Genomic DNA, 12,912 nt, shown 5'->3' on the forward strand with positions numbered 1-12,912 from the left:
CAGCGATTCTCCCGCTCGATGTCCCTGTCGAGGAAGAGAGGAGACAACACTATGATCCAAAGCAATTTTATCCAGTCAAGCTTGGTGAAGTCTTTCATGGCACGTACGAAATCGCTGTGAAGGTGGGCTTCGGCGGTAATTCGACCGTCTGGCTGGCTCGAAATCTTATGCGGTACGTGCTCGCCAGACGCTACTCTGATAGGCACTGAAGCATGAGTAGTTTCAAGCAGAGGTATGCGATTGTGAAGATCTGCACGAACTCTCCTGATCGGGCTGAGGAAGCACGGCACGAATTGGAACTCTCTCGTCACATTGCCGCCGCAAAACCTGGACATCCCGGCCTCGAATATGTCAGACTGGTCCAAGATTCCTTTGAAATCCTGGGTCCTAGTGGGCCACATCTGTGTCTCGTTTACAAACCCATGAGGGAACCTCTTTGGCTACTCCAGCGTCGCATGCCTGGCGGCGTTTTTCCAATGAAGCTTTTGGGATTTGTGCTCAAGTTCCTTCTCACCGGATTGTCCTACCTGCATAACGAGTGCAATGTTATACATACAGGCGGGCGCAGATTTTCCACTGCTCTACCATTCTTAATATATTGCCTTCAGATTTGAAACCCGAGAACGTACTCGTCGGCCTCGAGAAGACACTGTCGTTGGAGGACGTTGTGGCTGACGAGATAAATTCGCCGTCGCCTCGCAAAATTCTTCCTGACCGTACTATCTACCTGTCTCGGAATGATTTCGGCCGCCCCAAGTTGTCGCCTGGTCGACCAAAGATAGCCGACTTTGACGCTGCGGTTCGAGTGACTGGCTCTCAGAAGACATTCACTCATCCCATCCAACCCAACTGTTATCGCGCACCGGAAGCAATACTAGGCGCCCCTTGGTCATACCCTGTAGACATATGGAACCTTGGCACAATGGTGCGTGTTTTCTGGCTTCCTTATACTATTCTTTTATTGCGAACTTATGTCGATTTGACGTGCCAAGCTTTGGGACCTCGTGGAAGGAAGGGCTCTTTTTGATGGTGCCGACTCCACTCACAGGGGAGAGTACACCAGCCATGCACATCTTGCGCAGCTCATTGGTTTACTGGGCCCCCCTCCGAAAGAGCTCTTGGCACGAGGTAACCAAACTGGCATTCACTTCGCCGCTGACGGTGCGTGTCGTTAGTTGATAAAGCAGATTCTCTGGACAACTTCGAATATCCAGGCGAGTTCCTGGCACTATGCAGTGTTCCATATCGTACCCTAGCAGACACGGTGACAAAAATTGATGGTGAAGAGAAAGAGCAATTTCTTCACTTCGTCAATCGCATGCTTCAATGGCTCCCGGAGAGACGAGCGACTGCGCAGGAGCTGTTGGATGACCCATGGATGCGTAGCCTTCCCATCTAACGGTGATATGATTGATCGTCATTTCCAGGGATTTCTATGATGATTTCTGTTCTTTCTACGATGGCGAGCTAGGTATAGTTCCACACGCTTTGCTTCTCTAGCAGCGTCAATGTTCGGTGTACAGTATACTCTCGCTATTAATTGCTCGTGCGCGAAGGTCGTATTGCTATGATGTTCATATCCCCTTTCCTGACAGAAACTGGCCGATACAGGGTTTTGTGTTGTCGTGAGAGCCAATTCATTCCGATCTGCATCATGGTACGAACGTGCGAGGACCTTGTTGATTTCTATTCCACCCCGAGAATTTGACTGGAGACTGGCCTTCACCCAGGAAGTGCCTCGCGCTCGAATGTTGGAACGACGGCCTCCTACCGCCTGCAATACAGGTGTTGAATTTTGATATTAAATCCCCTTCGCCTTGCGGCACTTCTGAGTTAGGCGTCTATTAGGGCGTGCAGGGCGCGGCGTATTACCTATTCCACCAATTGGCACCTCTTATGAGAGATGGCATTGTCGATGCCTCGGCGGCCCCGTTTCTTACCCTATGTTGCCACCCGCAGCCTCGCTTCCTGCCTTGAGCCGGACGCGCGCCATTCCTCGTGCGGTGAGTGGTACGTCCTTCTACAGCACTTCCTAGTTTCCACGATTTGCTGTGCACAGGTCATCCGCTTCGCCACCTGCCGCGGTTCGCCTCATTCAGAGAGGCCTTGATATGAAGTGAGAAATAACCGCATCAACGGGGAACGAAGGGAATCGCTTCGGTATGCTGCAAACGTCATGCGCCGTAGACTTCACGCTGCATGGAGACTAAGTCCACCACGTGTTCTAATGAACGATGCGGACACTTTCTCTGGGTACTTCGTCGCTGCACACGCAATTTTGGCAGGTGTGAACCCTCGTTCGTTCTCGACATTGCACTGTGCATCGATACGAGATGTCATTCGGCAGTCGTAGATAGACAAGAAGCGCGCAGCGCACAGGGGAAAACATGTTGGAGAGATCTGTAGGTATTACCGCCACGGGAATGCTATACATGGAAGCAAAAAACAAACTCACCATCCCAGTTGTCGCTCTGTCGTCCCGTGTGGACCAAAGAGTTCGCGTACACTGAAGAGCGCCATGCTCTGACGACAACCCCCCACGCCGCATGAATTATGACATTTAAGTACCTAGAATGTGGCAAAGGGCAAGTGCGGGTGAATATCATCATTGATGTGAAAAAGGCCGCTGATTACGCACGAATTGCGATAACAATCAAAACGATAGAGCTCAACGCCACAGGGACTCGCGAAGCTGATGCTTTGAAGATCCATCGAGAAAAATGCGATGTAGAGTCGCGGATGTAACACAAGTACTGTTTCGGTTTGTCACCGAGGTTGAAGCCGATGTTGTGTGAAGCATCCATTCCTCCTCGGTGTTCGTCCTGCAACACGTCGGAGGTATACCGATCAGCCGATGTTGAGGGAGAGTAAAGTACAGAGAAAGCAAGATCCCATAAACACAAGGACAAGTGAGCGATCGCGGATTTGAGTGAGGACAAACACCTAAGGAACGAGGCTGCAGTCGGGCTTGAGGTTCGTCAAAATTTGAAGCGTGAGAGGCAATATAATCCTACCGAGATCAGAAGTCGAGGAAACGGATGCACATCGTGAGGATTATTACTGTACACAAGTGGATGTAAAAACATGAGACGAAACCCTGCGATCGTAATATCGATATTAGCACGATGAATACAATCGGATACACAGACCACGCGCCTTTGCCCGATTCTCAGCTCAACGCTCTGCATTCTTCACAATGCTATCATCGAAGGGGTCGCCAAATTCTGTAAACGTTAATCAGTATCCACCTGTGGGGTAAGATACGAAACGAAGAACTTACGCGCGCGCAGCTGGTCGACTAGCGGAGTATCTACCAGATCGTCACGCGATCCCCACCCGCCTCTCCTGGGAGCATCGTCCTTCATGAAATCGCGCCCGTCCCGACGCCTTGCTTTCGTATCGCGTACGTTATGTGAGCCGAACGGGCCTGTTCCCCCCGACGCGAATGGACGCTTGATCGGCGATGTCACGGCGTGGAAGATGGACGCGATGCTGTCACCCATCTGGCTGGAGTAAGTGGGCTCGTCTGGCAATGTGCCGGACGAGGAAGAGGAGTTCGGGGAGCCTGGCTCTGAGTCCATCGTGGCGGGAGGAAAAGTGAAGTGCACGTGCTGTGACGCCGACGCGACGCGCGAGTCTAACCGTGATCACCCCGACTCTTGCAGATCGTCGCGGACGTCGAGAGCGATGGCTGGAGCAGTGTCGACGAGCAAGCGGGCCCTGCGCATCATCGCGCTCCCACTCACCAACGCTCCTCTGCCGACCCTTGCCTCCCAATCTCCTGCGCAGCTGACTTACTACCATTTCCTGACTCCCCCGCTGTCTGCGAAGGAACGTCAAGGCTTTGCCCGACGGGCGATCACGAAGGCTTCACAATTATGGGAAAAATTAGGAAAAGCGGAGGAGAGTTCGTGGAAGGTGAGTACCCCAGTCGGCTTTGTCTAACCTCCCGCTCATGGCTGTCGAAACGCGGGATGCAGCGGAAGACGTTCCTCTACGGCGAACGGCTCATGAACCGCCTCGACTTTGAAGAACTTGCGTTGCAGTCCGTAGACCCATCGCTCGGGCCCAAGATTCTGTCCCGTTCAGCCTCTTCTGCTCCGTCGCCCTCGCCCCGCGACCCCGATCATCCCACTATACCCCTAGTCTACCCGCCGTCCGCCCGTTCGTCACCGCTGCAGCAATTACGCACCCTCCTCGAGAAGCGTACCCCGCGACACAGACGGGGCTTTATTACATGGCTGCTGATTGCACCACTTACCTCGCCGTTCATACTAGTCCGTACGTCATGTATCGCGGGTCCTATGCCCCATCGTTCCTGATGTCACATTCCTTCTTGTCCAGCCGTAATACCCAATTTTCCCTTCTTCTTCTGTGCATGGCGCTCATGGTCGCATTATCGCGGTGCGCATAGAATTTCTCGCCGTCTCTCCGAGCCAGTACTCATATTTGTTTACAACAGCATATAAAGCCTCGCAATATCTGGAGGAGTTTCTCGACCAGGGTGCCATCGTTCCAGAAGCGAGTTCCGACCTCGACGCCATTTACGCGGAGTACTCACCCAAGACAATCGCTGACAGAGAGAAGCCCCCAACGGACGGCGACGCAAACCTTGAGGCCGACGTGTCACTAGACCTATCGCAAACTCCCGTAGACCATCGAGTGCACAAACCGCCAAACCCCGAGCCAAAGGCTCAAAATGGAGAGAACCCGAATGGTGCAAGCCTTCGCCTCATCCTCACCCCTGCCGCTGTCCCTCCGCTCGCCGCTCGCCTCGGTCTCTCCCCCGACTCGAGCTTCACTTCGAATATGTATCGTGCGCTTGAGCAGGCTAGTAGACGCAGTGCGGAGGCGCGCGAGCCGTGAGCCGGGTCGCGTCTTGTCGCTTATCTCTGTAGACTCGAATCACTATCGCCAAGCAATGAATACCGTTTTGCACGCGGGATCGAATTAGCTTTTTTTCATCCCCTCGCTGAACGCTGCATCGGCAAGTGACTGCGCATTCCTTTCTGATGGTTCCCAGCTCCTTAATTCGGGCTCTCTGATTCCTATCCTGCTTGTCGTGTACTTGGAGCTCGACGGAGGCCGTGTGATTGCATGGAGACTTCTGGCCGGAAACGCTCTTGAAGTGCTGCTACTCTTCCTCTTCACGTTGTGTCATTTTTCTGGATTTTCAGTGTTAGGGATGGTCCACCTCGAGTGTTATTCGCATGTTTCTTTGTCGTTAGTTTTACAGCTTCAGACCCACTCAGCAGCAGCGTCCAAACTCAGCGCTCAGCGACCTCCCTTGACCAAATAGGCCGGCGAAAGATCGGGACATAGGAACTGTCCATATCGTGTTGGTGAGTCTTCGTGGACGTCTTCGCTGGTCATTGTAGTTGAATGTATACGGACTCATTGTGTATCGGCTGTGCATGCGTAGCTTTCTAGCACTGCTTCATCATCGCGCATGCTGCAGCTCCACTGAATACAGTTTCGTTAATATCAAATAATTAACACCACAGCTGCTGTTCCAAACCCTAGCTGCGGTAACACGTACGCAAGTAGGATCGCAAAGTAGCGTCGTACACACGATTTGTCTCGATTTGTGGCCCTCCGGGAAGCCTTGGTCACGTTGTCCTCGCCGACGTCATTCCAACTCGTGCTACGCCGCCAGCGTCTCGTCTACCGATTATCTAGATACAATCGCATGCAAGCCAGGGTCCAAACCTTCAATCCCGCACCATGTTCTCTCACCAGATCAAATAAATTCGTGGCTACTAGCATACTAGGAGTGCGGTTCAGCTACTGCTCGGAGATTCTAACTGACTCGCTGTCGCCAGTGGCTGATGAAGAACGTGCTCCTCAACTGTATCTGACGGAGGTCACAAGCGGTTTGTCGGTGAGCATGGTATGAATCAACGATAATCACGGTGGATTTTGTATAATCTGACTCCTACATGTCAAAGACGAACGGGCAATCCAGTCCTGTTGTGCCCAAACTTCCGCATGAATTGATGGATCGCATTATCGACTTATGCGATCTACGATCGACGCTCTACAGTTGTTCTCTCGTATGCCGCGCGTGGGTCCCGCGCAGTCAATTCCATCTTTTCAAAGTAATGCTCATCGGGAGCCTCCGAGAATTCAAGTCTATTGTGCGGGCTGCAGAAACCCCCCACCTACGGCCATTGTTCGCCGTCACATCCTCTCTGGACATTACGGGATATTCAGACTATGCGAACCAACGCAAGTGGATACAAACCATGGCTCTTAGGTTGGGGGAGCCCTTTTCTGGCGTTACAAGTCTCAGTATGAGCGGTATTGACTGGGGTAGTCCTACATTACCTCCGAACGTGCTGGCAACTGGATTCGCAAGCTTCACAGGTACCGTCAAGATGGTTCTGTCCGACTGCAAATTTTCCACATTTGGTGTGTTTCGACGCATCATTTCTGCATTTCCCAATCTGCGAGAACTCCACTTGTATCATCTCAAAATTCGTAGCAATCCCTCCCCGCAGTTTCTTGAAGCTGTAGCCGGTTCCCCAAGACCGCGACTAGAATCTTTGACCACCATCGATGTTTGCTATGCTTTGTATGATTGGCTGAGTGTAACCCCATCTATTCGGGCGTTGCACAGACTGGAGCTGAATACGGCCACGGATCAGATGGAGAGCGAAGCGAGCCAGCGGATGATATCATTAGTGGGTGAGCATTTGAAGGATCTCCGAGTCAAATTAACTAATGAGAACCAAGTGAAAAGTAAGTTGTGCGTATCATAAGGGTGGAGGTGTTTTGTTGACTTATCCCCAGGCTTTTGCAGCAGTCTCTGTCTGACAAAATGTGCGGATTTGGAGATACTGCATCTTATATTACCCACGGGGATCGACACGCTAGACATACATTCCTATCTTGCTGCGCTACTCTCGCAAATCTCCCCCTCCAGTCGGCTCCAGCACCTTGTCTTCTCAACCCGACTTAATTTGGAGGGAGATACCATAGACTATTACCGCCTCGGGCCTGTTGACAAGCTTCTTAGCCACAGTCATTTCAGGAACCTTTGCTTGGTATGTGCAGAAGTACTCGTCAAGTTCAATCTGCCGCTTGGAGTTACCGAGCTTCACCTGCAACAGGGGGTAGAGAATGCACTTTCTGACCTAGTAAATCGCAACGTGACGGTGCGTTGCCTGGTTTTTCCCGAGTATGAAGAGTAAGTTTCTCTGGAAGGCGCTTGAACGATTGAGGTGTTGACTTCACCAACAGTCAATCGTCCGAAGATGAGGGCAATGTCCTGGAGGACAATGCGAGCAGGACCATTGCTATGCCTGATGACGTTGAGAGAGATGGTCAAGAGGGGGGCGAGATTTGAAGGATACCCAACTGTAACCTGTTTGCAAGGGGGATAGGAAACTGGTTGTACGGGGTTCAATTTCAGTCACCCGCGTGTTTTCCTCCCAGTGCTCACCACTTTCCACCTCTCTCCCCAAGTTCTTCACATTAATTGATTTTAAATTTCAATATATGTTCTGTAATGTATACGGTCATTTCTGTGCACTCAACCCAGACATTTCCGTGCAGTGTGCTTCAGAAGAAATTATGTGTATATGTCAGATGCACGTGACTAAACGCGATTTGTTTAACGTAGACTTTGCCTCGCGTTCTTGCGCTGTGTCGCATTCAGGTGATAGTGAGGTACTACTTTCCATTTTCTCGCACATCAGACTAATCGGGAAGTTCTTGCATATTATAGGTACCACTTGACCATTACTTACTGAAGAAAATCTGGCCGACATGAGGGTACAGTACATCATGGAACCTGAGACCGTTGAAACGCAGTGAATGTCACATGTCGAGATATTTAGTTTTGATTGAAGTCCCGAAGATACGCGGGAATGGCTCCCTATACTACTATTTTTCAGTTTTGCGTAGTCGCATAGGCTCCAACTGATTACTGTACCATCCGGTGTGACATGTGACACGAAGTTTTGATTCGATTCGACAGGTTGCCGGACCTGTGACCTGGAAAAAATTTCGACTTTCGCGGAGCTTTTTTAGCCAATTTCGACCACCTTCAGGGAGAACGGAGAACGGATGGATTCGAACCGACTACGCTACACAAAATAGCTCAAGTACGTAATACCTCGTCGGCCGGCTTGGTAATACGAGACAAAAGAGGCAATGTAGGTAGAAAACATATGTAAACTAAACGAAGAGATCATGGAGGCGAGGGGGAAGCGCGATGGTAGAGGCAGCCGTAGGTAGAAACCATATGTAAACTAAACGAAGAGATCATGGAGGCGAGGGGGAAGCGCGATGGTAGAGGCAACCGTTGTCGACCGATCAGGACGCAACCTGCGTTTATATTCAGCCCAGATTCTGCCGGCGAGGAAAATGCATGCTCGATGCCAACAGTGCGCGATTCTGAGCAGAAGGCGGCGGCGCGGGAGTGTTTCGCCTTCTGGTAAGGGCGGTAGTACACCGAGGAAATATCTCGCATGATATAGGGGCCATATATCATGGTCAGTGAACAGCACACGTGCAGACGAGAGGATTTGCGCTAAGAGGTCATCGGGGGCGGCGGCATTAGTGAGAATACCCGATGTCTCAGTGAGGGTGTCTGTACGAGCGTGTTCGCGATGAGGTGCGAAAACCGGACATATGACGAAGACGTTCCGATTCCCTAAAGAATCGGTTATCAGTCTGTGCACGTATGGTGGTTGCTGACATAAAGTTGTACCCGCGCCGCATATAGTAATTTTCTCTTAGAATGGTTATCCGCTTTTTTTACTTTCCGTCTTCAGGCCACCCGATTCACTTCGGGTTTCCCGCTTCCTGTTCAAGATTTCCGCAACACAAAGTCGGCCGGCATTCCTTGAAAGTTTATTTCCGATGAAAGACTGGAGGAGGACCGATGGCTAAGGGTGATTGTCTGCATCTCTGCACCCATCCTCTATCTTCTCGCAGCTGCATTCACTCTTCACGTAGATTCTGTATGCTGCATAGATGTGAGTGTGCCTGATACTTTCTCCCTCCTTCTCTCCCTTGCTGATGTCGACACTTGCAGCTTTGGATTTATATCCTCTCCTCATCGTAGACAATAAACCAGCTACTGTGTGGCTCATCGGAGAAGTCGACTCATCTTGGTTCAAACTTCGCGGTGAACCCTTGGCCGTTGTGAGCATCAAGATCAGTTCAAACACTTCAGATGTTTTGAAAGCGTCACGCTTCCAGAGCACCGGGAGTGGAGAGTATGCTTCTGTATGTTGAATTTCTTCTTTTCAACAAATATTTGTTATTCATTGCTTTAAGGTGGAAGCCTTCCAAGATGTATTTGATGCCGACACCAAGTTCGGCCCCAGGAACACTATGAGACAGATGCATGCCACGGACATCCACAAAAATGATCTCGTCCTGGTCGAATGTAACATCACTCATTGGAGGGTCGATGCTAAAGGTAAGGCTTCATACGAGAAGGGCTGGACCAAGTGGCGGACAGGTTTCGAACTCGTCACTATAGCGCGTCTGTATGATGGGCCCCAGGAGATTAGAGCTGTTGTTCCACGCGCGAAAGTTTCATCATTCATCTAAATAGCCTCTATCTTATATGAGCCTGTGCTACTGCTTGTAATCTGCGCTACCTACGTTTATTTTCTTCCCCACTATTCGCTTGCAGTGATTGCCACCGTAAATTTACATGTCTTGACTACGGGATTTTCTTGTATACTATTACTATGACTACTGCCTTATCACATGTCACTCTCGCAGAAATTGATGCTATGAATATACGTGGGGGGACTAGGGAAAGGACCCCTGACTATAGGTGGAGAGGCCTGATGACTTATCCGGACGAAATTTGGGATTTTTGAGGCCTTAGGCCTGATCTCATCCGGACGTCGGAGGGCCCTGAAGGCCTCCGGAGGTGATCTCATGTCCGGCAGTTCCTGTCAGTTTCGGCGAAGGCCTGATCCTCAGCCGGCCATCCACGCCCCGGAAGCCGACAAGCGCCGACCTCGAGCCGGCGGCGGAGCCGCCGCCTCTCAGAAGCGCCCATACCTGCCTTATATAGGCGGTCGGCTGCCGAAAAGCCTGATGCGGTACCCGGACAGGAGCCCAAAAATTGGACGAAGGTCTGATCTCATCCGGAAGTATGGGCCAAAAAATCACAAAATTTCTCCGGATGTTTGGGGCTGATTTTCGGAATTTTGGATCAGGCCTCTCCACCTATTGTCAGGGGTCCTCTAGGGAATCGGACATGGCGTGCGAATGCAGCGCCGCTCACCCACAAGTTCGGGTGTATAGTGACCAGTGGCATGTGCCATAATGGGCAAGCCTGTGACGCGTGACACGTCGAATAGAGTGAAATGGTACAGTATGTTGCAGTGCAATTCGTAAAGGAAGAAAACATGTATTCGTCTGTACATCCTTAGACCTAGACAGTCATAGTTCATCTCACCACTGCCATTGACTACCAAGTAGTATAGTACTGCATGTTGCAGACGAGCTGCCTGCCCAGTAAATTCGCACCACCATTATCGAGAAACATACACCACAACGCGCTAAGGTTCACATATAGCAAGTACGAATTTACGTATACATAAAAATCGCAAGGCGCATCGTTTATACAGGATGAGTTTTCATGTCCAATGAAAGGGAACGAATACCCCTACAAAGATAAGATGTAACAGCCGCACGTCGTGGAATATGTTTGCGTAGGACTATCCTGCACTTCGAATGATGTAGTATCGATGCATAGCAATCGCTTGACCGCACGGGGAGCAAGGCCGATCAGGACATAACAGTTAGTGCAAAGAGGCTTGGTCCTCGAGACGGGGGACCTAGCTTCGGAAACACTTCACGCGAGGCAACAGGGACGAAGAATGGGAGTGAAATCGGATCAAACGAGCGGAAGAGGAAGGGGAGGATGCGGAAGAAGATATATAGCCAGGAAGACCGGAGGAGGAACAGACCGAGTAGGCCGAAGGATGAGTTATCGAAGGACAAATAGATCGAAAAGCGAGGGTTCCGAAAGATGAAGAGACTAGAGACCAAAGAACAGAACCCAAAGGGTAGATGGGCCACCAGTGGGTGCTGCTACTCAGCACGTGGGGTAGAGACTCCTTGAGCGTAAAACACTCTTGCAGTATAACGTTCACGTTTAATCACATGTAACTCCGCAATTTCGTTAGGAGATCAGCATGATTCTCCTCTCCAAACGTGACGTTAGAGATGCGAGTGAGAGCGTTGTCGAAGTATGTCCAAGATAAATGAAGACGTGTGAGAGAATGCATGGGGAAGATGAAGTCATATAGCTGTGTCATTGTTCTAAACCTGCAGGAAGAAAACGATATAGCGTTCACATTCTGAAAATGTGGCTTCGTCTTCCACGAAGGTAAGGGATAGACGGCACAATAGGACCAATCTACCTTGCTGACTGAAATCGACCGAACAATCGGGAGGCGGTCGCAGAAGGTATCCACGAAGGTTGACATCCAGGGTTTACTTGAGTTGTCCACCAGTATGAGAGAATCGGCAGAGAGCAAGTTGTCCACGGTACTGATGCGCAGCCTCGGTTGTGGACTACGCTGGACCAAGCGGTCCAAGTCCTCTGCAGGCAACCCTTGCCGAAGTTGCTCCACAACCTTCCTGAGAGCCAACTGGTCAGGCTTCAGAAGAAGATTGTGGAGCAACATGTACGAATCGAACGTAGAACGCCTCTTGATCTGGACCAAAGTCATGTCGGAACCGCTACGAGCGATGAAGATCGTGGTTTGAGTGAGTATTACTCGGACGAGGCAGGAGAGGTCATCGACTCACTAAATCGCCACAGAGGAACAGAGGTTGATTTCTTAAAGAAAGCAGTGGTATCGGAATAAGCACGACGATGCCACCGATGAGAGACGTAGAGACGATGAGGAAGAACTCACAACTAGCAGGCATCTTTATATCCCCAAATTCTCGCAACCGATGATGCAACACCACATCTGCAAATCTGAAAGCAACTCAGCGATCGAAGGGCTTTGTTAATGGCGCAAGAAGATCAAGGGTTGAGGCCACAGTTTTCACAGCAGGTCGACCGACGCATCCGCAAGTGCTGCGACGCATACAGAGCACGTCCCTATCGTCAGAGACACTGTAAATAGCACCCACGGCGAAAAAGGCAGCGAGAGAGCCAGCGAGAGAGGGGTTCGAGTAGAGGGAGGTGGCTTAGTTGCTTGGGCGTTTGCAGGACCTGAACGTCATCCCAGATCGAATTAGTGGGCGGAATAGAAGCTCGGAGTTAGAACCTCCTGCTCCGGTGAGGGTATTGTTGCCATCGAAGAATTCTCAAGCCGTTGCACTCACCGTTAAAAGCTAAAACCTCTATTATCCTCGCTGGCTTGAATCTCGCCGCCATCCTCTTGGAGTTGTGGGTCCACTGGTCCAGGCGCATCTTGCACGCATCATGGCATGGCGTGAGAAATTCAGAACGTGAACGTCTATGTCTTTCTGAAGTAGATAAATTCACGCACTTAAGCCCATATTGGACGATGTCTTGAACACGAGCGCTGGTCCGTCCACAATAGATACACCTTCACACATATGCATACCTCCTGGGAAACGTGTCCTGCGCATGAATCTGAAAAGTTTGCACCCGAAGCGGAGAAACTGCAAGCATGCAAACACTTGCGCAGCTTACCTGCGCTGGACGCAGAAAATGCACCCCAAACGCTCGCCTAGAACAATTTGAGAGACAAGCTTGACGACACCATTGAGATTCTGCACAGATCGCACCATCGGAAAGCCGCAGAACAAACGAAAGCTGTTACAGAGTTGGTGGTAAGAAGTTGCGTGGTACGGGCGCCCAATGGCTGCCCGATCGAGGCGTATACACGTGGTTGGCACTATATTGCACAATCCTCAATAGCGTTCAGTCATTTTTTTCCCAGAGTGGTA

At 50.7% G+C, this 12,912-nt stretch overlaps 8 protein-coding genes across 8 annotated transcripts; 4 read left to right on the forward strand and 4 right to left on the reverse strand.

Annotated features, from left to right (window-relative positions):
• Positions 1-122: 122 nt before the first annotated feature.
• On the forward strand, positions 123-1,399 carry SCP_1600010 (hypothetical protein; the record flags this gene model as incomplete). The annotated part of the gene is made up of 6 exons (XM_027764452.1): positions 123-172; positions 221-232; positions 283-558; positions 609-925; positions 993-1,161; positions 1,215-1,399. Coding segments are annotated over 6 exons (1,009 nt in total), but the record flags the coding sequence as incomplete, so codon positions are not given.
• A 791-nt stretch (positions 1,400-2,190) lies between these two features.
• Positions 2,191-2,712, reverse strand: SCP_1600020 (hypothetical protein; the record flags this gene model as incomplete). The annotated part of the gene is made up of 4 exons (XM_027764453.1): positions 2,191-2,316; positions 2,378-2,400; positions 2,456-2,568; positions 2,639-2,712. 4 exons carry the CDS (start codon positions 2,710-2,712, stop codon positions 2,191-2,193), a joined length of 336 nt encoding a protein of 111 aa, XP_027620254.1.
• Positions 2,713-3,174: 462 nt separating this feature from the next.
• SCP_1600030 (hypothetical protein) lies at positions 3,175-3,581 on the reverse strand (the record flags this gene model as incomplete). The annotated part of the gene is made up of 2 exons (XM_027764454.1): positions 3,175-3,224; positions 3,281-3,581. 2 exons carry the CDS (start codon positions 3,579-3,581, stop codon positions 3,175-3,177), a joined length of 351 nt encoding a protein of 116 aa, XP_027620255.1.
• A 106-nt stretch (positions 3,582-3,687) lies between these two features.
• On the forward strand, positions 3,688-4,866 carry SCP_1600040 (hypothetical protein; the record flags this gene model as incomplete). Its single annotated transcript, XM_027764455.1, has 4 exons — positions 3,688-3,918; positions 3,981-4,281; positions 4,345-4,404; positions 4,463-4,866. 4 exons carry the CDS (start codon positions 3,688-3,690, stop codon positions 4,864-4,866), a joined length of 996 nt encoding a protein of 331 aa, XP_027620256.1.
• Positions 4,867-5,887: 1,021 nt separating this feature from the next.
• On the forward strand, positions 5,888-7,348 carry SCP_1600050 (hypothetical protein; the record flags this gene model as incomplete). Its single annotated transcript, XM_027764456.1, has 4 exons — positions 5,888-5,890; positions 5,949-6,741; positions 6,793-7,189; positions 7,243-7,348. The coding sequence occupies 4 exons, from the start codon at positions 5,888-5,890 to the stop codon at positions 7,346-7,348; spliced, it is 1,299 nt and encodes a 432-aa protein (XP_027620257.1).
• An 846-nt stretch (positions 7,349-8,194) lies between these two features.
• On the reverse strand, positions 8,195-8,497 carry SCP_1600060 (hypothetical protein; the record flags this gene model as incomplete). Its single annotated transcript, XM_027764457.1, has 1 exon — positions 8,195-8,497. The coding sequence occupies one exon, from the start codon at positions 8,495-8,497 to the stop codon at positions 8,195-8,197; it is 303 nt and encodes a 100-aa protein (XP_027620258.1).
• A 474-nt stretch (positions 8,498-8,971) lies between these two features.
• On the forward strand, positions 8,972-9,567 carry SCP_1600070 (hypothetical protein; the record flags this gene model as incomplete). The annotated part of the gene is made up of 3 exons (XM_027764458.1): positions 8,972-8,984; positions 9,044-9,237; positions 9,289-9,567. 3 exons carry the CDS (start codon positions 8,972-8,974, stop codon positions 9,565-9,567), a joined length of 486 nt encoding a protein of 161 aa, XP_027620259.1.
• Positions 9,568-10,402: 835 nt separating this feature from the next.
• On the reverse strand, positions 10,403-11,714 carry SCP_1600080 (hypothetical protein; the record flags this gene model as incomplete). Its single annotated transcript, XM_027764459.1, has 2 exons — positions 10,403-10,408; positions 11,403-11,714. 2 exons carry the CDS (start codon positions 11,712-11,714, stop codon positions 10,403-10,405), a joined length of 318 nt encoding a protein of 105 aa, XP_027620260.1.
• Between the last annotated feature and the right edge of the window lie 1,198 nt (positions 11,715-12,912).

The sequence above is a fragment of the Sparassis crispa genome (assembly GCF_003851025.1).
Source record: "Sparassis crispa DNA, contig_000015F, whole genome shotgun sequence".
Lineage (NCBI taxonomy): Eukaryota > Fungi > Basidiomycota > Agaricomycetes > Polyporales > Sparassidaceae > Sparassis > Sparassis crispa.